Source organism: Lethenteron reissneri, chromosome 59, assembly GCF_015708825.2.
Source record: "Lethenteron reissneri isolate LAM-NWPU_2019-01 chromosome 59, ASM1570882v1, whole genome shotgun sequence".
NCBI lineage: Eukaryota > Metazoa > Chordata > Hyperoartia > Petromyzontiformes > Petromyzontidae > Lethenteron > Lethenteron reissneri.
In genome coordinates, this window is record NC_083837.1 from 939,730 (window position 1) to 962,566 (window position 22,837).

General features: G+C 54.2%; 1 protein-coding gene across 5 annotated transcripts in view; it reads left to right on the forward strand.

Annotated features, from left to right (window-relative positions):
• Positions 1–22,837, forward strand: part of LOC133357758 (ETS-related transcription factor Elf-1-like) — a 37,284-nt gene that overhangs the window by 6,421 nt on the left and 8,026 nt on the right. For 4 of the 5 annotated variants that reach the window (XM_061575870.1, XM_061575871.1, XM_061575872.1 and 1 more), the window contains exons 4-8: positions 17,512–17,691; positions 18,143–18,241; positions 18,458–18,535; positions 19,374–19,566; positions 21,704–21,955. In XM_061575870.1, coding sequence (XP_061431854.1) covers positions 17,512–17,691; positions 18,143–18,241; positions 18,458–18,535; positions 19,374–19,566; positions 21,704–21,955 — 802 coding nt within the window. Of the gene's footprint in view, positions 1–5,710; positions 6,250–17,511; positions 17,692–18,142; positions 18,242–18,457; positions 18,536–19,373; positions 19,567–21,703; positions 21,956–22,837 lie in introns of those variants that run through there. The other variant, XM_061575873.1, reaches the window with a different exon arrangement.

Genomic DNA, 22,837 nt, shown 5'->3' on the forward strand with positions numbered 1-22,837 from the left:
GCTTCGTGCCCCCGTGTGTTTGCAAACGACGCAATATTATCGCGTATTTCTGACTTACTGGAGTTCAATTCTTACTTCCGTGATCTTTGTCGTCTTGTTTGATGCGGTTTAAAAATGAGAAGTGTCCGATATCATTGCCAAATTTGACGGTTGTAATTGTTCTCCAGTCCAATAATAATTATCGGCGCGTTAAGCCGTGTGACAATTTCATCTGGCCTCGCCTGGTATGCAGGAGGGTCGTGGGTTCGATCCCAACCCTTTGACGCCTGTTGCATATGTGTAGTTTGTATGTATCTCTCTCCGTGGTTGTGGATTTTTTTCCGGGTCCTCGGGTTTTCCCCTCCACAGTTAGAATCAACATCACGGGTTTAGAGTTCTTTGGCTGCTAGAAATCTCCACGTGATAAGCCACTTCGTTGAGCCGTCGTTTGTGGTGGCCAGGTCGTTTCTGAAGAACAGATTCATAGTCTTTGTTTTTTCGGAAAAGTCACGTAGGTATTTAATAACTTGCATCTTGCAATCTCTGCCTCACTTGATACAGCAAATCTGGCTGTGACGGTCTCACCTGATGACGGAGACTTGTGTTGCCTCCGAAACGTCGTGATTTTTTATTATTTTATTTTTATAAATTTTAATTTCATTTTTTGCCTACATGGTGACTTTACCGAAAAAACTGAGTGAATCCTTGCAGTCACAAAGCTTCAAATCTAGAGATTCATAGCTTACCTGGTCAAATAAAAAGTTTAATTTCTAGTTTTCATTACCTCGCCTGGTATACAGGAGGTCGTGGGTTCGATCCCAACTGCGAGGCCTGCTGCTGTATATTTGGAGTTTGCGTCTCCCCGTGGTCACGTGGATTTTTCTCCGGATCCTCCGGTTTTATTCCCCTCCACATTTAGAATCAACATCGACGTCGCGCGTTTAGAGTATTTGGCTGCTTTACTTTGCCACATCATAGGCCGCCACTTGGTTAAGCTACCGTTTGTGGTCAGGTCGCGTCTGAAAAAGCTCTATAGCTCAGTGAGCCCTGAACCTCGTCAAAACAATATATAGTTTGGCTGCTGGGTGCCGGGAGAGGGTCTTAACACAAATTTTGTCTAAAATCGTTATATCGGCGGCTGCTAACAAGAAAAACTGCGTGTTAAAGTTTACACGATGTAATGCTTGATCAAACGTCACGCGATACACTTTTAGCTATTCGCAAACAAGAATCGCCTTCCTGCTGTTTACAGAGGCCCTCGGGATATTTGTCATCACCGATGGTCTGCGCTGATAGACGTGCACCACCAATCGACCGCTGTCTCTCTCTCGCTATACACGGCACACCTGGCGCATGCACAGGATAGCGCGTTCTTCCACCCCCACTGCGTCTGCCACGCCCGCCAGTGCAGGTGGATGGGGAGCCACTGAAACACAGCAACGGCACTCGCCGCCACGGCTGTGTGGGAATGAGGAATTTCCACCACTCGTTGAGGTCGATACTTGGGAGATCCATGTGTGTCTGTGTGCATGTATGTGTGTGTGTTTCTGTGTGTGGGAGCGGTTGTGTCGCGTTCAGTGTGTTTCGCTACGAACCTGGCGGCCCGGTTTCAATTCCCGCTCACGGCCAACACGGGTGACGATTATTTGAACCGGTCCTAGGTCGACTCAGCCTCAAATGAGTACCCAGTGGCAATGTTTACTGTTCACTGGGGAGACAAAGGCGGCCAGGCACGGGGTTGGCCACCCACCTCCCTTCTTTGTGTGCCGTGCCGGCCTTCTGAAATGTTCGCTTAACAGAACTTGCCCCGACAGTCCGTTAAGGCTACACGGGGGAACTTTGTCTTTGGCGTGCTGCAGTGAGTGGTCGGTGCACTGTGCTCCAAACCAGGACCCCCTAAAGGGTCAAGTTGGTGGCCGCGGCTTGCAGTGGGTGAAAATTTATCTGAAGTGCCTTTGCTGGGTCGACACGGCCCTGAATGAGCGCCCGGTGTCGTGTGTTACTATATCAGCACCTGGGAGACAAAGGCGTCCGGGCGTGGTGCCGATCTCACACACACACACCTCTCATCTCACACACAAAAAAAGACAAAGATCCCCCGTATAGCCTTAACATACTGTTGGGGCAAGTGCTGTTAGCGAGCACCGATGAAGGCCGGCACATCACACCAGGTACTCATTTGAGGCCAAGTCAACCTAGGGGAGGCTCAGGATGGGTTCTAATAATTGTCGCTGGTGTTGGCCGTGAGCGGGAATCGAACCCGTGTCGCCAGGTTCATAACGCGGCACGCTAACCGCTACACTACCGCTCTCCACACACACACACACCTCTCATCACACATCTCTCATCTCTCATCACACACACTTGGACTCTGTTTGCATGTGCAGCCTTATCGCCGCATTTTTGTGATTCGGCAGAAATGTCGAGCGCTGTGCTACATGCTGCAACAGGGCATGCAAACGGTCCACTCGGTTGTATGTGTTTTTGTTGAACTTCTTTCGCACCGTACGTAGCCGACCCTGCTAATCGGAGGTGCAGTGTTGAGTCTGTGTAGTTGTTAGTCTCTGGGCAGTGTTAGTCTCTGGGCAGTGTTGAGTCTATGGGCAGTGTTGAGTCTATGGGCAGTGTTGAGTCTATGGGTAGTGTTGAGTCTATGGGCAGTGTGAGTCTCAGGGCAGTTACACTATGGGGACCTCATTTGCCAGTAAAAATATGATAATTGGTTCTTTACCCTTCTATCTGGCAACAAAACTGACACCTTTTTGCAAGGAGTCATGTTTGCATATGAGACTAGGCTCGAAGGAAAGCTGTCTCGGGTGTGGACCAATCAACTTCAAGGACAGTGCACATTATCAGAGTTATGTTCTTTTGTTTGTATTATGACTGCAGGTATTGCGGTCTATGCAAACATGACTCCTTGCAAAAAGGTGTCAGTTTTGTTGCCAGATAGAAGGGTAAAGAACCAATTATCTCAGGGCAGTGTTGAGTCTATGGGCAGTGTTAGTCTATGGGCAGTGTTGAATCTCAGGGCAGTGTTAGTCTATGGGACAGTGTTAGTCTATGGGCAGTGTGAGTCTCAGGGCAGTGTTGAGTCTATGGGTAGTGTTAGTCTATGGGCAGTGTTGAGTTTATGGGTAGTGTTGAGTTTATGGGTAGTGTTAGTCTCTGGGCAGTGTTTAGTCTATGGGCAGTGTTGAATCTCAGGGCAGTGTTAGTCTATGGGCAGTGTTAGTCTATGGGCAGTGTGAGTCTCAGGGTAGTGTGAGTCTATGGGTAGTGTTGAGTCTATGGGCAGTGTTGAGTTTATGGGTAGTGTTAGTCTCTGGGCAGTGTTTAGTCTATGGGCAGTGTTGAATCTCAGGGCAGTGTTGAGTCTATGGGTAGTGTTGAGTCTATGGGCAGTGTTAGTCTATGGGCAGTGTTGAATCTCAGGGCAGTGTTGAGTCTATGGGCAGTGTGAGTCTATGGGCAGTGTTAGTCTATGGGCAGTGTTAGTCTATGGGCAGTGTTGAGTCTATGGGCAGTGTTAGTCTATGGGCAGTGTTAGTCTATGGGCAGTGTTAGTCTATGGGCAGTGTTAGTCTATGGGCAGTGTTGAGTCTATGGGCAGTGTTGAGTCTATGGGCAGTGTTGAGTCTATGGGCAGTGTTAGTCTCTGGGCAGTGTATTTTTAACTTTTTTCGCACCATATGTAGACAGCCGTACTAATAGGAGTCGTCAGGATCGAGAATGGTGGTGCGATTCAAGAATAAATTCCTAATCTGCCTTTGTGGTGCGTTTAGTGTTATTGAGAAATACAAATATACTGCAGAATGTATTCTGGTGGTGGGGATTGATAGCATTGGGCACTACAATGCACAGTGGAGATCATCTTGAGCATTTATTCCATAGATTGCACATTGGTCTGAGTCTTTAGCATTGATTATATATAGTGAATGTTTGACATTGATTCTATATAATCTAGTGGAGTGAATATTTGACATTGATTCTACATAATCCAGTGGAGTGATTATTTGACATTGATTCTATATAATCCAATGGAGTGATTATTTGACATTGATTCTACATAATCCAATGGAGTGAATATTTGACATTGATTCTATATAATCCAGTGGAGTGATTATTTGACATTGATTCTATAGAATCCAATGGAGTGATTATTTGACATTGATTCTATATTATCCAGTGGAGTGAATATTTGACATTGATTCTACATAATCCAATGGAGTGAATATTTGACATTGATTCTATATAATCCAGTGGAGTGAATATTTGACATTGATTCTACATAATCCAATGGAGTGAATATTTGACATTGATTCTATATAATCCCATGGAGTGAATATTTGACATTGATTCTATATAATCTAGTGGAGTGAATATTTGACATTGATTCTACATAATCCAATGGAGTGAATATTTGACATTGATTCTACATAATCCAATGGAGTGATTATTTGACATTGATTCTATATTATCCAGTGGAGTGAATATTTGACATTGATTCTATATTATCCAGTGGAGTGATTATTTGACATTGATTCTATATAATCCAATGGAGTGAATATTTGGCATTGATTCTATATTATCCAGTGGAGTGATTATTTGACATTGATTCTACATAATCCAATGGAGTGATTATTTGACATTGATTCTACATAATCCAATGGAGTGAATATTTGGCATTGATTCTATATAATCCAATGGAGTGAATATTTGGCATTGATTCTATATAATCCAATGGAGTGAATATTTGACATTGATTCTACATAATCCAATGGAGTGAATATTTGGCATTGATTCTATATAATCCAATGGAGTGAATATTTGACATTGATTCTATATAATCCAATGGAGTGAATATTTGGCATTGATTCTATATAATCCAGTGGAGTGAATATTTGACATTGATTCTATATAATCCAGTGGAGTGAATATTTGACATTGATTCTACATAATCCAATGGAGTGAATATTTGGCATTGATTCTATATAATCCAATGGAGTGAATATTTGACATTGATTCTATATAATCCAGTGGAGTGAATATTTGACATTGATTCTACATAATCCAATGGAGTGAATATTTGACATTGATTCTACATAATCCAGTGGAGTGAATATTTGACATTGATTCCATAAAAGCCAGTGGAGTTAATCTTTGGCGTGGATTCTACAGAATGCAATGGGAGTGAATATTCATCATTGTTGCTAAAGAATCCAGTGGCTACAATATGACACCGCTTAGAATCGAAACAAGCAAATGTCCCACGCATGAATCGATGATGTCAGTATCTTTAATAATCGATTAATCGTTATATTCCTAGCACAGGAGTTCGCGTATGCAGAGAATATAAACAAATCTCTTAAAAGCATGTGATTGATTGCCTTTACGCAATAATAATGATTCGTATTGTATTGCTAGAAAATAAACGATTCCTACGCTCACAAATCGATATCAGAATCGCATGCGGAGGTAATCGACTGAATCGAATCGAAACCATCTGTGCGGGAGGCGAAAAAAATAAATAAAACCGGTGCGGCGGTGCACTTGGCGGAGCGATACACAAGTCGGAAGTGCGCTCCCATTGGCCGGGCCCCTCGCGCAATGCCGCGCTCTGATAGGTCGTCGCTTCCGGTTGAGCGCGCGCCCCCCCCGCCCGTCGCCCCCCCCCCCGCGCCTAACGGAAACGAAGGGGGGGGGGGGGTGCGCGTGCCAACGGGGGCAACAAGAGACAAAGGTCCCCGTGTAGCCTTTAGCAGACCGTTGGGGACAAGTGCTGTTAGCGAGCGGCTATGAAGGCCGGAATAACACACGAGAGGGGGGGTGGGTGGGGGTGAGTGGCCAACACCACGCCCGGCCGCCTTTGTCTCTCTCCCCCGGTGGCGATATTTTACGAACCACCCATTTAAGGCTGAGTCGACCTAGTGTGGAACGACCCCAGGACCAGTTCAGATAATCGTCACCGGCGTCGGGTCGTGAGCAGGAGTCGAACTCACTCGGCTCGCCGGGTTGGAAGCGCGCAATGTGGAGAGGAGGAGGGGGGGGTAGGATGGTGGTTTGGGATTCATTCGCGACGGCGGCGGCGGCAGCGGCTGTTAGTGCTGGTGGGTGGGTGGGGGCAGTGGAGGCGGTGACGCGGCCCGCGCATGCGCACGGATACCGAGCGAGGGAGAGAGAGTGAGCGAGCGCGCGCTGCTGGGGGCAAGATGGCGGCGAGCGTGTCTCGCTGGGCGGGCGGGAACCAACTGGACCTGCTCCTCAAGGCCGGTACGGGGACCACCTTGGCCCACACTGGCGACACTCGCTCACTCACTTAGCTCGCTCGCCTACACGCCTACACGCACACGGGAGGGAGGGTCACGACGATATCGACAGCAGCCAAAGCGAGACGCAGCAGTGGGGTACATTGGCTAGCGGCGGCCGCCATAAGTCTTGCATTGCGATCTCAGTGTCGCGGGGTTTTTTGTTGTTGTTGCTGCTGCTGCTGCGAGGGAAGGTGGTGAGGGTGGTGGTGGTGGTGGTGATGGCCACGTTTGTGGTGAAGGCGCAAGGAGGAGAGGCATGAGGGGGGTGGGGGGTGGATCGCGCGCGCGCCATTTGTGACGCTGCGTGCTTTTCTTTATCCCCGTGCTGCTGCTGCTGCTGTTGTGGTTCGCGTGGTTGTCCGTACGACGCCGCCGTTGTCGTTGTTGATCACCTATGGGGGGGGGAGCGGGCGGGTAACAGGAATGATTGCTGGTTTAGCTTCTCCCCCCCGCGCGAACAACCACCACCACCACCACCCCATGTGGCAGACGCGTTCGCCGTGTGGACCATGTGGGCCATGTGGTCGCGTGGGTTGCTGCTGCTGCTTCTGGGTTGCTGCTTCTGGGTTGCTGCTGCTTCTGGGTTGCTGCTGCTGCTGCTTCTGGGTTGCTGCTGCTGCTGCTGCTTCTGGGTTGCTGCTGCTGCTGCTGCTTCTGGGTTGCTGCTGCTGCTGCTGCTGCTGCTTCTGGGTTGCTGCTGCTGCTTCTGGGTTGCTGCTGCTGCTGCTGCTTCTGGGTTGCTGCTGCTTCTGGGTTGCTGCTGCTGCTGCTTCTGGGTTGCTGCTGCTGCTGCTTCTGGGTTGCTGCTGCTGCTGCTTCTGGGTTGCTGCTGCTGCTGGGTTTCTGCTGCTTCTGGGTTTCTGCTGCTTCTGGGTTGCTGCTGCTTCTGGGTTGCTGCTGCTGCTTCTGGGTTGCTGCTGCTGCTGCGTGTGAGAGTGATTATGTGTACGGCAGAGCCCAAATAAGCCACGCACAACACAACACCCGCGTTCTGTTACCAAGATGGGCCTGCCCTGCCAGCCGGAACGTTCGACACTTTTAAACTTTACTTGTCCTCCAGGTGTACCTAGCCTGGCACCGAGCGCTGTGGCGACGTCATGTTGTGTGTGCGCGCGCACGCACACGTGGGTCGCGCGCGCTGCACGTGGCGCTTGTGTAAAACACGTGCTCGCGCCTTGTGTGCGCTCCTTGTGTGCATGTGTGATCCCTGTGTGTGTGTGTGTGCGCTCCCTGTGTGTGTGTGTGCTTGCTAGAGTGTGTGTGTGCTCCCTGCTAGAGTGTGTGTGTGTGCTCCCTGCTAGAGTGTGTGTGTGTGCTCCCTGCTAGAGTGTGTGTGTGTGCTCCTTGTGCGTGTGTGTGCTCCCTGTTGATGCGTGTGTGTGTGCTCCTTGCTAGTGTGTGTGTGGGCGTGCTCCCTGCTAGAGTGTGTGTGTGCTCCCTGCTAGAGTGTGCTCCTTGTGTGTGTGTGCTCGTGTGTGTGTGTGTGCTCCGTGTGTGTGTGCTCCCTGCTAGAGTGTGTGTGCTCCCTGCTAGAGTGTGTGTGCTCCGCTCGTGTGTGTGCTCCTTGTGCGTGTGCTCCTTGTGCGTGTGTGTGCGCCCTGCTGGTGCGTGTGTGTGCTCTCTGCTAGTGTGTGTGCTCCTTGCTAGAGTGTGTATGTGTGCTCTGCTCGTGTGTGTGTGTGTTCCTTGATAGAGTGTGTGTGCTCCTTGAGTGTGTGTGTGCGCGCTCCGTGTGTGTGTGCTCGTGTGTGTGTGTGTGTGCTCCCTGCTCGAGAGTGTGTGTGTGTGAACGCGTGTATCGCTGCCGAGGGCGCGATTCGCCATTGGGCGCGAATACGGAAGAGGAAGAAGTGGGGTGGTGGGCGACACGCGGCCGTGTTGTTGTTGTTGTCTTTGTGTTGTTGTTGTTTTTGTGTTGTTGTTGTCTTTGTGGTGGGCGAGGGGTCTACTTGAGACTGCCGGGGCGAGTGCTGTTCGCGAGCAGCAGCAGAAATCCCTTCAAGTGGCACATGGGGGGGGGGGGGTGGGTGGCCAGCACCACGCCCGGGCCGCCTTTGTCTCCCGAGTAGCGATGTTTGACGTTGACACGCAGCACCGGCTACTCGTTTGAGGCTGAGTCGACCTAGGAGGGGGGAGGCCCAGGACCGGTTCGGGTATTCGTCAGCGTTTGTTTGAACCGTGAGCGGGAATCTGAGCTCGGGTCCGCCGGGTTCGTAGCGCAGCTTTAACCGCTACACTCAACAACAACAAGCACCACTAAGTGGCGGTGACGGCGCTTGTGCCAGGCTAGGTGCACGTTGAGGCCACGTGAAGTGTCGGAACTCCGGCCGGCAGGAGGCCACGGTGGCAGCAGCCCCAGCAGGTGCCACGGGGCCCCACACATACACACGGAGTCGTGTTTGTAGACGCACACGGTACAAATACCCCTCCCCATGGCATTGGGGATGTGAGCGAACGCCTAATTAGGGACGGCACACGAGGTGGTGAGGTCGCCAGCAACCCGCGGCCGCCTTTGTCTCCCCAGGTGTGCCATGTTCACACGCGGCACCGGGTTACTCACTCGAGGGCTGACTTGACCTAGTGAAGGCCCAGGACCGTGACTCTGACTGACTCGCACACTCGGGGTCCGACAAATCCACCACGTGTGTGAGTGTGTGTGGAGCGGTAGTGTCACGGTTAGCGCGCTGCGCTACGCTGCGCTACTGAACCCGGCGACACGGGTTCGATTCCCGCTCACGGCCAACACCGGTGACGATTATCTGAACCGGTCCTGGGCCTCCCCTAGGTCGACTCAGCCTCAAATGAGTACCTGGTGTGGTGTGTAAACATCACCACTGGGGAGACAAAGGCGGTTGGGCTTGGTGCTGGCCACCCACCCCCTCGAGTACGGTTCCGGCCTTCATAGGTGCTACTCGCTAACGGAACTTGCCCCTACAGTCTGTTAAGGCTACGCGGTGGATCTTTGTGGCCACGTGCGCTCTCGACTCGGCATGCTTCCGGTCTGCGCGTGCACTGCCCCGCTCTGCGTTTCCGCACTCGAGATGACTTCCCCTGCAGAGGAGGAGTCCCCCGGCAGTGATCACCAAGCCCGCAGTGATCACCAAGCCCGGCAGTGATCACCAAGCCCGCAGTGATCACCAAGCCCGCAGTGATCACCAAGCCCGCAGTGATCACCAAGCCCGCAGTGATCACCAAGCCCGGCAGTGATCACCAAGCCCGCAGTGATCACCAAGCCCGCAGTGATCACCAAGCCCGCAGTGATCACCAAGCCCGCAGTGATCACCAAGCCCGCAGTGATCACCAAGCCCGCAGTGATCACCAAGCCCGCAGTGATCACCAAGCCCGCAGTGATCACCAAGCCCGCAGTGATCACCAAGCCCGCAGTGATCACCAAGCCCGCAGTGATCACCAAGCACACATTGTTAGAACCGTTGTCCTGAAAACCTCGTGTGAGACGTTCTTCATCCAGCATGGATTGACCGTGCTGTACACGCTTGTGTTTGTATACGCGCCATACAGTACCGTCAGTTTAACACGTGTAGGCTTTCGCGACCAATATTATTCATAATAAAGGTTTTTGGGTCGGATCGCGTTATTTATTGATGTGTCGTAACCCTCCACCACCCGACACGGCCAAACAGTAAAAAAGTCACGTTTTTCAAAGGACAAAATAATTCACTTCTTGAGCCCACCTGTGTGTTGAAGAGAGAATCGACAGAATTTAAAGTGAATTGTTTTGTCCTTTGAAAAACGTGACACATTTTTTTACTGTTTGCCCGTGTCGGGTGGTGGAGGGTTACGACACATTTATAAATAACGCGATCTGACCCAAAAACCTTTATTATGAATACAGTACCGTGTTGCTTCTCTGATGATGCCTGCTGCTGTTTCTATTTGGAGTTTGCGTGTCTCTCTTCCCCCCGTGGTCGCGTGGATTTTTCTCCGGGTCCTCCGGTTTTCCTCTCCGCACTTAGACGCGACGTCGCCACGCGTTCCGAGTGTTTGGCTGCGGTGACTGTCCACGCGATGAGAAGCCACTTGCTTGGGCCATCATTGGTGGCCAGGTTGCTTCTGAAACGGAGCTCTATTGCTCAGTGGGCCTTACCTGGTTAAAATAAAAAGTCGTTTTATAGTTTGATCATTGTAATTGCAGGACTCTAATGATAGTGTGCATGACTGCACTGGAATGATAATGTACACGTGTGTAGGATTGTTTGAGCAGTGAGGCCGCCCATCAACCTCCCGAGACGGACCGATGTATGAACTGTAGACTCGGTACACGTCTGAAGTGTGTGGTATAGGCACATGCTGTTTGGAGTTTGCGTGTCTCTACCCGTGGTGAGATGTTAACCATCTCGCCTGGTATACAGGAGGTCGTGGGTTCGATCCAGACCCTGACGCCTGCTGTATATTTGGAGTTTGTGTGTCTCTCTCCCCGTGGTGAGATGTTAACAATCTCGCCTGGTCTACAGCAGGTCGTGGGTTTGATCCCGACCCTGACGACGCCTGCTGCTGCTGTGTTTTTGGAGTCTGCGTGTCTCTCTCTCCCCTTGGTCGTGTAGATTTTTCTCCGGGTCCTCCGTTTTTTTCCTCCTCCGCTTTTAGAATGAACGTCACCACGCGACTAGAGCGTTTGTCTGCTGCTGTAAATGTCCACGTGATGATGATGATGATGCTCAGCCACTTGGTTGAGCTGTCAGTTGTGATGGTCGGGTCGCGTCTGCACAAGAGCTACACAGCACGGTGGGATTTACCTGGTGAAGTACAACGCAGTTTAACATAGTTGAGTTGTGTCCTTCACTACACACGTGTTGTGCTGCAGTTGGCCTCCAGTGACGCGTTTCCCTTTGCCTGCACGTTGCACTGCTGTCGGTGCGTGTTGTGTTGTGTTTGTCGTCGTTGTGACCTGCTGACCCCGTGGGGGGGGGGGGGGAGAGCATCGTAGCATATCGGATTCCTCCTCCGCCAGTCTACAAACATTCTGGGTCTCAGTGCGAGTCTGTGGGTCTCTGTGCGAGTCTGTGGGTCTCTGTGCGAGCCTGTGGGTCTCTTTGCGAGTCTGTGGGTCTCTGTGCAAGTCTGTGGGTCTCTGTGCGAGTCTGTGGGTCTCTGTGCGAGTCTGTGGGTCTCTGTGTGAGTCTGTGGGTCTCTGTGCGAGTCTGTGGGTCTCTGTGCGAGTCTGTGGGTCTCTGTGCGAGTCTGTGGGTCTTTGTGCGAGTCTGTGGGTCTCTGTGCGAGTCTCTGTGGGTCTCTGTGCGAGTCTCTGTGGGTCTCTGTGCGAGTCTCTGTGGGTCTCTGTGCGAGTCTCTGTGGGTCTCTGTGCGAGTCTCTGTGGGTCTCTGTGCCTGTGCGAGTCTCTGTGGGTCTCTGTGCGAGTCTCTGTGGGTCTCTGTGCCTGTGCGAGTCTCTGTGGGTCTCTGTGGGTCTCTGTGCGAGTCTCTGTGGGTCTCTGTGCGAGTCTCTGTGGGTCTCTGTGCCTGTGCGAGTCTCTGTGGGTCTCTGTGCGAGTCTCTGTGGGTCTCTGTGCGAGTCTCTGTGGGTCTCTGTGCCTGTGCGAGTCTCTGTGGGTCTCTGTGCGAGTCTCTGGTTGCCAGTGACCTCCCCCATTCCCCTCCACCCCCTCCCCAGCTGCTCCTTCTTTGCGGTCGCGGCCTCCCCACCCCACGATGTCTCCCCCCCCCCCCCACTTCAGCTCCCACCGCCGTCTCTCCTCCCGCTGTTTCCCTCCGCCGCTTCTCTTCCCTTTCCCCCTCTCGGCCTCCTTCCACCCTCGCGAGACGAAACCAACTCCGTGTCTTCTCATCGGCTGTACCCATCGTCTGGTCCCCATTTACACACCCGGGCCTCCGTTTGCTTGAACAGCAGCAGCAGCAGCAGTGTCGGTGACCCCACGATCTCTTCATTACGTCTTTTATTTCTTGAGCCATCTCTTCGAGTCTTTCGTCACTTCCGTGCTCGCATTTAGGACACAGTTTATCATATGAATAATGTCTCTTGTGCGGTTGAGTGATTTCCCCTCCCGGTCACGAACGCGGTGAGTGTCACTGCAGCACCGCTGTCGTGCCGCATATAGAAAGCCAGCGGTTGGATGTCAAAGGCCCCGGCGTGAGACTGTTTAGCGGCGACCGAGCGCGCAAAAACCGCCGGCGACGATTTCAAATGGCTGTGCGCGTGAAGCCGACGCGTTCCGCGCGCTGTGTCGCACTCTTCACAGAGGAGGGGGGGCTAGGCCGCCGTGCATCTCGATACGCGGCGACAAAAATGAAACCACTCGGCAAGAAGCACCTTTTGCGTAGCATTCACAAATGACACGAGCCTCTTGGCTCTCCAACTGCCCCCTCCCCCCTGCAACATATTCACTGTGTAGTGCGTTGTGTATTGGCGAGCCACGCGTGTTTGTGTAGTGGCAAGTGTTTGTGTCGCGTTGGGGCACGCGTGGTGTGGTGCGTGGTGTGGCGGTGGGTTCGCGTAAGCTGCGCCGTCGAGCCGGGTTCGATTCCTGGCCACGGCTGACATGGGTGGCGAGGAGTGATATCTGGACGGGCCCCCCTGCCCTCGGGCTTACCCTGGGTCCGTGCACGATGAGTAAACATCAGAACTGGGGAGACAAGGTGGCCGTGCGTGACGCTTAACGCAGCGCTCCCACGGGCGTTGTTTCGGCTTCAATAGGTGCTCGCTAACAGCACTTTCCCCAATCATTGTTATGCCTCTACAGGGATATTTGCTTTGTTTATATTAGGGCAGCATATTTACGTAGTTTATTTGACGTGTGTGTGCATGATCAAGGGCTTTGTTTATGCACGTTGCTACCTAAACACGTGTGCGCCTAGGTACCACATAGCGGCGCGTGTGTGCGAGTGCATTTCGAGATGTAGTGCGGACATGAGCGCTTTGGGAGACAAAGGAGGCATGGCGTGATGGTGGCCACCCACAGGCCTCGTGTGCCGTGACCAACCTCTTGACAAGTGGCCGCTGAGTAAAACGGCGCTTGCCCCAATAGTCTGTGAAGGCTGTACGGGGTGGGGCGTCTCGGCCTTTCGAGCAGAGAGATATCTGCACGCGCACCACACACGCGCTCCTTGCAGACGACTTTCAAACACAAGGACTCTCACTGATAGAGAGAGAGAGAGTGCTAAACACGGAAATGTAACACGGAAGTGGATGCCCCCACCCCCCTCCTGCACCCCCCCTCCCTCACGGTGCCGCCCCTGCCTAGCGGGGCCTCTGCTGCCTTTCCGCCCTCCCTCGCCAGGGGGTGCTGTGGACACGTGCTGGGAGGACTGCGCTTGGATAGCGTGCGGCGGTGCATGCGGTGGTGGTGCTTGGATAGGATGCGGTGGTACATGTGGTGGTGGTAGTGGTTGGCTAGCATGCGGTGGTGGTGGTAGTGGTTGGCTAGCATGCGGTGGTGGTGGTGCTTTGCTAGGATGCGGTGGTGGTGGTGCTTGGATAGGATGCGGTGGTACATGTGGTGGTGGTAGTGGTTGGCTAGCATGCGGTGGTGGTGGTAGTGGTTGGCTAGCATGCGGTGGTGGTGGTGCTTTGCTAGGATGCGGTGGTGGTGGTCGTGGTTAGCTCGCATGCGGTGGTGGTGGTGGTGCTTTGCTAGGATGCATGCGGTGGTGGTGGTCGTGGTTGGCTAGCATGCGGTGGTTGTTGTGATGCTTGGCTAGGATGCGGTGGTGCCGTCACACAATCCTCAATTCACGTTCATAAATCTGTTACAAACCTCTATTCACTATCGTATAGCTATTACACAGACCTCTTTTCACTTTTATGGAGGGCGATTACGCTGACCTATTCACTATCGTAGATAATTATTCGACGAGTATCTAAAAAGGTTAGCCAGTACAGCATGCGGTCACAAGGCAGTGGTGATCGCAGGGTGTTTCAAGTTCTTCTAATGTGGGTTCATCATGCGGCATTTTCGCACCCCTTGCGTGTGCAGGCAGAGTAGCTGGTGGTGAGTGTGTGTATGTGTCTGTGTGTGTGAAGGGGAGTGGTAGTGTAGCGGTTAGCGCGCTGCGCTATGAACCTGGCGACCCGGGTTCAATTCCCGCTCTCGGCCAACCACAAGTGACGTTTATCTGAACCGGTCATGGGCCTCCCCTAGGTCGACTCAACCTAAAATGAGTGTAAACATCGCAGCTAGGATTACAAAGGTGGCCGGGCGTGGATGCTGTCTACCCACCCCCTCGTGTGCCGTGCCGGTCTTCATAGGTTCTCGCTTAACAGCACTTGCCCCGACAGTCTGTTAAGGCTACATGGGGGATCTTTGTTTTTGGCGTGCTGCAGTGAGTGGTCGGTGCACTGTGCTCCACCCCCAAAGGGTCAAGTTGGTAGCCGCGGATTGCAGTGGGTGACAATTTATCTGAAGTGCTCCTGTGCCTCTCCACGGCCCTGAATGAGCACCCGGTGTGGCACAGGGGAGACAAAGGCGGCTGGGCACGGTGCTGATCTCGCACACGCGCGCATACCTCTCATCCGCTATGCCGGCAGTACGCGCTCGCTCACGGCGCTCGCCACGATGGCCTTTGTCGACTGCGCCGGTGGTGGGGGTGGGGCGGTTGATGGCCGCGCCCGTGTCTTTTGTGCGGCGTGTAGCGGGTAGCGTATTCTGCCCATGCGCCCTGAAACAGCCTTTCGTAACGGACGCGTGGGCTTGAGCGTTTACTATCCGGCTCCCTCCCATCCCCCCCCCCCCCCCCCCCCGCGTGTCATTTGTTGTCGTTGTGCTGATTTGTTAATTGGCGCAGGTTGTGTTGGCAGGCCGCGCTTCCGAGTATAAACTGGCATCTTGTTCTTCCGTCGCTCGGAGTTCCCATTGGACCCGAGATGTTTTTTTAACGCTCTTTGGACCAAGCGACCGTGAATGTTGGAACATTTTTTTTCCCCCGGTGACGCCGCGCCCACCCAGCGTGTCGTGCCGTTTGGGGTCGGGGGGAGAGGACTCGGGGTATCGGAGCGCTCAGCTCGCACCGTTTGAGTTTCTCATCCTCCACTGGTGTGGGTGGAGGTGGTCAATCGATCCTCTTGGCAGAAATGCTGTGTATGTTTACTTGGCCTGCGAGCGGTTATTCTGGCTCCAATGAGGTGACATTTAGCACTGTTTGATAATTCTTCGTAGGAGCACAGGCTGGTGATAAGACAAACAAGACGAGGACAAAGATTCTCCCCCCCCCCCCCCCCCCCCATATAGGACCGGGTTGACATATTCGGCGCTGTTATTGGTCATGAGCGGGAATCGAACCGGCGCTGGTGAACCACTGTGCCACCGTTCGCTGCGTGGTTCATAGACTCACAGCAAACAAACAAACAAAGATCCCCCGTGTAGCCTTAGCAGGCTCGTAGGACAAGTGCTGCTGGCGAGTTGCACCTATGAAGGGCCGGCACGACGCACGAGGGGGATGGTGACTAGCACCACGCCCGGCCACCATCGTCTCCCCGGTGGCCATGTTTCCTACACACCGCACCGGGTACTCGTTTGAGGCCGAGTCTGCCTAGTGTAGGAGGCCCAGGGCCGGTTTCGGATGTTCGTCTTAAAAAGTCTTGGCCAGTTTTTAAAGAGGCGAGTTTTCAAGACGGCACTTAGATCTAGCTCACGACTCCCGGCGGCCGTACGTCAGCACAGGGCAAAGCGTTTCAGAGCTCGAGAGCTGCACTTGCCAAATGCCCGGTCACCCCGGTTGAGCCCCCCTTGCTTTGGTTCTGCGAGCCATGTGGGTGGCTCAATGTGTACCCTGCGAGCATCGGCTCCGTTGGTTGGCAAGGTGAGAACGGTTTCCGGCTGGCAAAGCGCGTGCCCGTGCCCGTGCCGTGCCCGTGCCAGTGCCGTGCGAGTGCCGTGCGAGTGCCGTGCGAGTGCCGTGCGAGTGCCGTGCGCGCGACGCCGGTTTCTTCCATCGCGAAGCCTTGGGAGCTGTTCCCGCGCCGAATGTCCCTTCAAGGAGACCTGAAGGGCCTTTAATGATTACTTTTAGGCTGCGATTCCAAAAAAATACACGTGATTAATTGGGTGATATAGCTCGTGTACTTGCAACTGAAATTATTGTGTTTGCGAATAATTCGTCGGAAATTTGTGAAATAGATAAAAGCACGGATCACCGTGATGTAACAAATTGTAATACAGAGACCGTACGGTCGTCACGGAATTAGTATTGTCCGGTTCAACGTAACGCAGCAACCCGACTCTTCATTTTATTTTGTACCGTACGCTCGTCTTGCTGAACCAGGCAGCAGCCTTCTTTATCAGCGGTTTGGAGTCCACCTTAGTCCACCTGAGTCTACCTGAGTCTACCTGAGTCCACCTGAGCCTGCCGCCAACCTGCATCCACAGAGTTGTATGGGGCCGGCGCGGATAGCGCAGAGGTGCGTCGGGCGCCGGTTAAACTTGAGAAAGCGCAATCGGGCCGCATACACTCCAGCTGCTGTTGCTGTGCAGTTCCCGTCCTGGACGCTTGCCGTTGTCGCGAGAATCGGCCGTGTCAGCGTCGGCACCGCTTCCATGGACGCGTGGCACCTTCCGTAGACCTCCGCCGTGTCTGCCCGAGGCCAGCTTGTCCGTGAACACTTGCCTGTGAGTTGCTAAGACGACTTGCGGTGTGCGTGACGTTGCCCTCGTGTGTGGGGAGCGGCGGCGTAGCGGTCGGCGCGTTGCGCTACGGAGCCCGGCGGCCCGAGTTCGATTCCCAACACCAGTGACGAATGTCTTGAGCCGGTCCTGGGCCTCCCCTAGGTTGACTCGGCCCCGTGAGTACCTGGTGTGGTGTGTAGTCAACATCGCCACTAGGGAGACAGGCAGCCGGGCGTAGCGCTGGCCTTGTGCCGTGCCGGCCTTCATCGGTGCTGCTCTCGCTAACAGCACTTGCCCCTACGGCCTGTGCAGGCTATATAGGGGATCTTTGTCTGTTACTTGTAACCGTGTATTTATTGGCATACCCCCCCCCCCCAGCCGTGGGTGTTACGTCACCGTACTTCATGACATCGGGCAGTGCTTATTTTGTAAAGGTGGGGAGCACAGAAGTATGGCGCAACGACGTTCATTGTATGCAGTTGACGATCATGACTGATGACGATGATGACGATGATGACGACGATGATAATGACGACGATGACTACAATGATGACGACGATGATCATTGCGAGATGACGAGGACGATGATAATAACAACGATGACTACATTGATGACGACGATGGTGGCGGTGGCCTGCCGTGTCTCTGCAGTGGAGGTGTCGGCGAGCAGCCCAGAGGGCATGGAGATGAACGACGAGGTGTCCGAGCCTGCCGAGGAGGTGGTGGGCCCGAGCGAGGAGGGCGGAGGAGGTGGTGCCGAGGCTATGGAGGCGGCGGAGACGTTGCTCCACATGGAGGCCCCAGACCCCAACTGCGACGCTCACCACATAGGTGAGTCAGCAGGCGCTGAACAAGGACACGAACGTTTCCATCGTCGTCATCGACATCATCATCGTCGTACGTCCATCGCTCCATGCCCGTAGTGGACATCCTAATCAGGCTCCGTTATCTGCTTTGGCATCCGCTCCATCGTTGGTCTCGACCCAGCGGCTGTAGTCCCGCCTAGCGACCTGTAAATGACTGAATCAGCATTGCACACCGCGGCAGTCAACACCCTCGATTGGCAGCCTTCTGACGCGCCAGGCCGCTCTGGCGAATACGAGAGGCTCCCTCCGCGTCTCCCTCGAGTTCTCGCCACGGTTTTAAACAACATCAACCGAAACGACTTGACGGGCGCACGCCTTTCTACGAGTTTCAGCCGCGGATTGCAATCGACCGATCGTCGCTCTCCGTTCCTGCGTGCCCACCCCCCCACCCCTCCGTGTCGTCTTCGTCGCTGCAGTGGCGGCCGAGGTGGAGGTGTTTGTGCCGTCCGACTCCCCGGGATCGTTCGACAAATCTCTGTTGGACGACGGCGCCCAGTCACCGCGGAAAAAGAAAGGTGATGCCCGCAGCCCCCCCCCTTCCCCCACCTGCGTTGCTCGCTTGCAGTTGCTTCACAGCAGAAGGCGTTGCCAGTGATGATTGCCCCCAGCGACTGGTCGCCTCTGCAACTGCCCTGGTCGTTCTGCGTGTGTGCCGTGTGTGCCATGTGTGCCGTGTGTGCCATGTGTGCCGTGTGGATGTGGACGTAACGGCCGCGTCTTCGCCGTTTCAGGGCGGAAAATCAAGACGACTCTGCCGTGCTCCCCCTCTCTCAACCCGGACACGCCGGCCAAGAAGAAGTCGCGAGAAGGTAACGAGAGACTTGCAGAAGTTGGGTGCCCGCGATTGCACGTTCGCTCGCCCGCTCATTCGTTCACCCGCCCGCTAACTCGCTCACTCGCCCGCCCGCTCACTCGCTCGCCCGGTCGCCCACTCATTCGTTCGCACCCCCGCTGTGAATGCGTACTTAGACGTCGTCTCCGCCACCGCCCCCCCCCCTCCCCGTGCCTTGCCCCGCTTGGCCCCCTGGACCACCTCCTTGGCCCTGTGCCAGGTTCGGGTGCGGCACGTGAGGCCATCTCATCGTCGCGGTTGGGTACGCCCGGCCTGGCTTGGGTTCCTGCCTGACTGGAAAAATAGCCACGCGGGGGTGACCACGTCATTACCACCATACCCTGAGAGTCCTGCGCTGGCTCTCGGCGTTTTTGGAGAAAGGCAACCCGAGTCTCATCGGCACCTCCGCTATGGCACGTTGGCTGTGTACGGTGCGAAAGAAGTTCACCGTACAGAGCCAGGCCTTTGAAACAACGCTGCTCGGTTGCCGTGTGTTAGTTATAGGCAAGAGGCATTTTTTAATTTGTTTATACATTTTTTATTTTGCTGGGTAGAAAGTAGTAAGGTTTTTATTTGCTTGGTATGTATGCGTGCGTGCGTGTGCTGGGCTTCTTTCACGCCCTACGTAGCCAACCGCGTGCGCGCATAGTGAATGTACAGCTTTGTGGGAAAGCCGTTGGCATGAATGATGCTGCTGTGTAAAATGAAAACGTTATTTTTTGTAAGTGTTATGACCGCCGCCGTGGAACCTCAATGATCGAGCAAACTTGCGCTGACGTGTCGACCTCCCCCGCCCGCCCACCGCCTGCGTGCAGGCCACACCGTGTACCTGTGGGAGTTCCTGCTGTCGCTGCTGCAGAACAAGAGCACGTGCCCTCGCCTCATCAAGTGGACCGAGCGAGAAAAGGGAATCTTCAAGCTGGTCGACTCGAAGGCCGTGTCGCAACTCTGGGGCCAGCACAAGAACAAGCCCGACATGAACTACGAGACGATGGGCCGGGCGCTGCGGTGAGCCCAGGGTCGGGGGGGGGGGGGGCGGGGGGGGGGGTGCCGGTTGATTCTGCCCCGTCCCGTGGGCTCGGGGGAGCCTGATGGTTGGTCCCGGGGGCTCGTGTGGTTTTTAATAGCCGCGAGTGTGTGTCCCTGAGACTGCCCAGACGCTAGGCCGAGGTCACGGAGGACCCGGAGAAAAATCCACGCCACCACAGGGAGAGAGAGAGAGACGCACAAACTCCAAATATACAGCAGCAGGCGTCGGGGTCGGGATCGAACACACGACCTCCTGTAGACCAGGCAAGGTAGTTAACATCTCACCACGAAGAGAGAGAGAGAGACACGCATACTCCAAATATACAGCAGCAGGCTTCAGGGTCGGGATCGAACCCACGACCTTCTGTAGACCAGGCGAGGTAGTTAACATCTCACCACGGAGAGAGAGAGACACGCATACTCCAAATATACAGCAGCAGGCTTCAGGGTCGGGATCGAACCCACGACCTCCTGTAGACCAGGCGAGGTAGTTCACATCTCCTAGCCACCGCGGCTCACTGCGGTGAACTCATTGTTTACACAAAACTGCTGCGAGCGCGCCGGGAGTTGGATTCGAACCCGGCCCCCGCTGCCGCCGGAGAGAGAGAGAGAGAGACACGCATACTCCAAATATATATGTAGTGGGCGTCAGTGTCTGGATTGAACTCACGACCTCCTGAATTCCTGGCGAGGTAGTTAACATCCCCTAGCCACCGTTGACGACGGCCTAAGCCGCTATTAATGCTGCTTGATCGCCATTCACAAAAGCGCACCGCAGTTTTGACTCCCGTCTGAGCAAACGCGCTCCGTCTCATTTGTCTATTAAAAACAAAGACAAAGATCCCCCGTATAGCCTAAACAGACTTTTGGGCCGAGTGCTGTTAGCGAGCACCTATGAAGGCCGGAAAGGCACACGAGGGGGTGGGTGGCAAGCACCACGCCCGGCCGCCTTTGTCTCCCTAGTGACGGTATTTACACATCACACGAGGTACTCGGTTGAGGCCGAGTCAACCTTGAGGAACCCCGGGACCGGTTTAGATAATTGTCACTGGTGTTGGTGGCCATGAGCGGAAATCGAACTCGGGTCGCCAGGTTCGTAGCGCAGCGCGCTGACTGCTGCACTACGTCACTATGGTGCTTGTGCCAGGCTATGTGAAGTGTTGAACGCCCGCTGGCAGGAGGTCACGGGACAGAGCCAGGTGCCATGGGTCGACTGAGATGACTGGCCGATGCACCACCTGTGCCCCCTGCTGTATCAACTTGCTGTGTTTTAGCCACCCGGCGCTCCGTTCGTTGTTGTGAGCTCCCCACACACACACACAACAACGACTACGGCTCAATCTGGCGTGCTGTCGAACAGCGTCGCAATGTTTTATCGGGACATTACCCCCCCCCACCCGACCCGCGGTGGTAAACTCACGAGGCAGAGAATAAACGGAGCCACTAGAGGGCATGAGAGCCTCTTGGACCGGCACGAGCTTGGTGGGGTTTTCGCTGGGAGCACAAGTCGGCAGAGGGAGTCTCGATCGTGCTCCGCCAGCGATGGGGGGGCTAGGCAGCTGCGTCTGCTTTGCTAGTTGGGGGTCGATTCGTTTTTTCTAGTCAATTGGTCAAATCTGTCACGCAAATTAGTTCATGCTTCAGCACGCCGGCGTTGTTGGAGAGTAAACCCAGCATTTATATTTACTCGGTCTTAACCCAAAAAGAACTTTGCTGTGGATAATATTGGTCACGAAAGCCCCAAGAGTTCAACTCCGTAATAACGATCTGGCTGGCTGATTGTGGTGATTGTGGCGCGGGCAATCTGCGCGATGCCAGCGGCCGTGCCCACCTCCATCCACAACCATACCTCACTCCACCCACAACCGTGCCCCCCTCCACCCACAGCTGATTCCGTACTCCACCCACAACCGTGCCCACCTCCACCCGCATTCGCGCCCCACTCCACCCACAACCATACCCCACTCCACCCGCATCTGTGCCCACCTCCACCCGCATTCGTGCCCCCTTCACCCGCAGCTGTACCCCACTCCACCCACAACCATGCGTAGCCCCCCTCTTTTCCCCTCTTTTAACTCGCCCCCCCCCCCCACCTCTCTGTCCACCGCCGCCGCAGCTACTACTACCAGCGCGGCATCCTGGCCAAGGTGGAGGGCCAGCGCCTCGTCTACCAGTTCAAGGAGATGCCCAAGGGCTTCCTGGACGACCTGGGCGACCCGTCTGACGACTCGGGGCACGAGTCGGTCATCGCCTCGCTGAGCGCCGAGCTGCAGCAGGGCACCCCCCCGCCGCTGCGTGTGAAGGCGGCGGCGGCGTCTCCCGCCAGGCCCAAGAAGATGGGTGGGACGCCGTGCGTGACGACCGTCCGGTGGGTGGCGCGCGTCGACGGGAAAAAAAAATAATGATTTTTAAAAAAAATGCACTTAATTTGAAAATGTGAATATGTAACACGAGAAGGATTTCTCCGCAATTCTGGCTGTCGCCTGATGAAGCTCGTTGTAATTACTGGCGAAACGTCGTACTCAGATTGCAAATGTTGTGGATTTGCTCTCCAACACACTACTAGTACGCTACACTATACACTACTACACTATATACTACTACACTAGTGCTGTACTAGTGATGAATTGGCACGTTCTGTTTACGTGACAAACCTCACTAGTTGGCTGTGTCGGGTGGTGTAGCGGGTTTAACGACACATTCATATATTTACGCGATCTAACCCAAAAAACCTCTTATGGACAAAATAATGTAAACTATTAAACTAAACATTTTTATTTAGCCAGGTAAGGCCCCCACTGAGCTGTGTTTCTGACACAACGCCCGCCATCGCGAATGAGAGCTAGAGGCAGTGGGCATGTCGTCACGTTGGCAATTTACAGCAGCCAAAATACTCTTGGAACGAGTTTAAGTCGATTCTAAATGTTTGAGGGAAAAACCGGAGGACCCGGAGAAAAATCTACGTGACCACGGGGTGTAGAGCGAGCGAGAGACGCAAACTCCAAATGTATGGCAGATGTCAAGGTCGTTATCAGACCCCATGACCTCCTGTAGACCAGGCGAGGTAGTCAACATCTCACCACGGAGAGAGAGACACACAAACTCCAAATACACAGCAGCAGGCGTCAGGGTCGTTATCAGACCCACCACCTCCTGTAGACCAGGCGAGGCAGTTAACATCTTGCCATCGTGGCGGCATGATCACGTGACGTTATTACGCCGCTGCGACGCGCGCAGTTGCCGCGTCGCA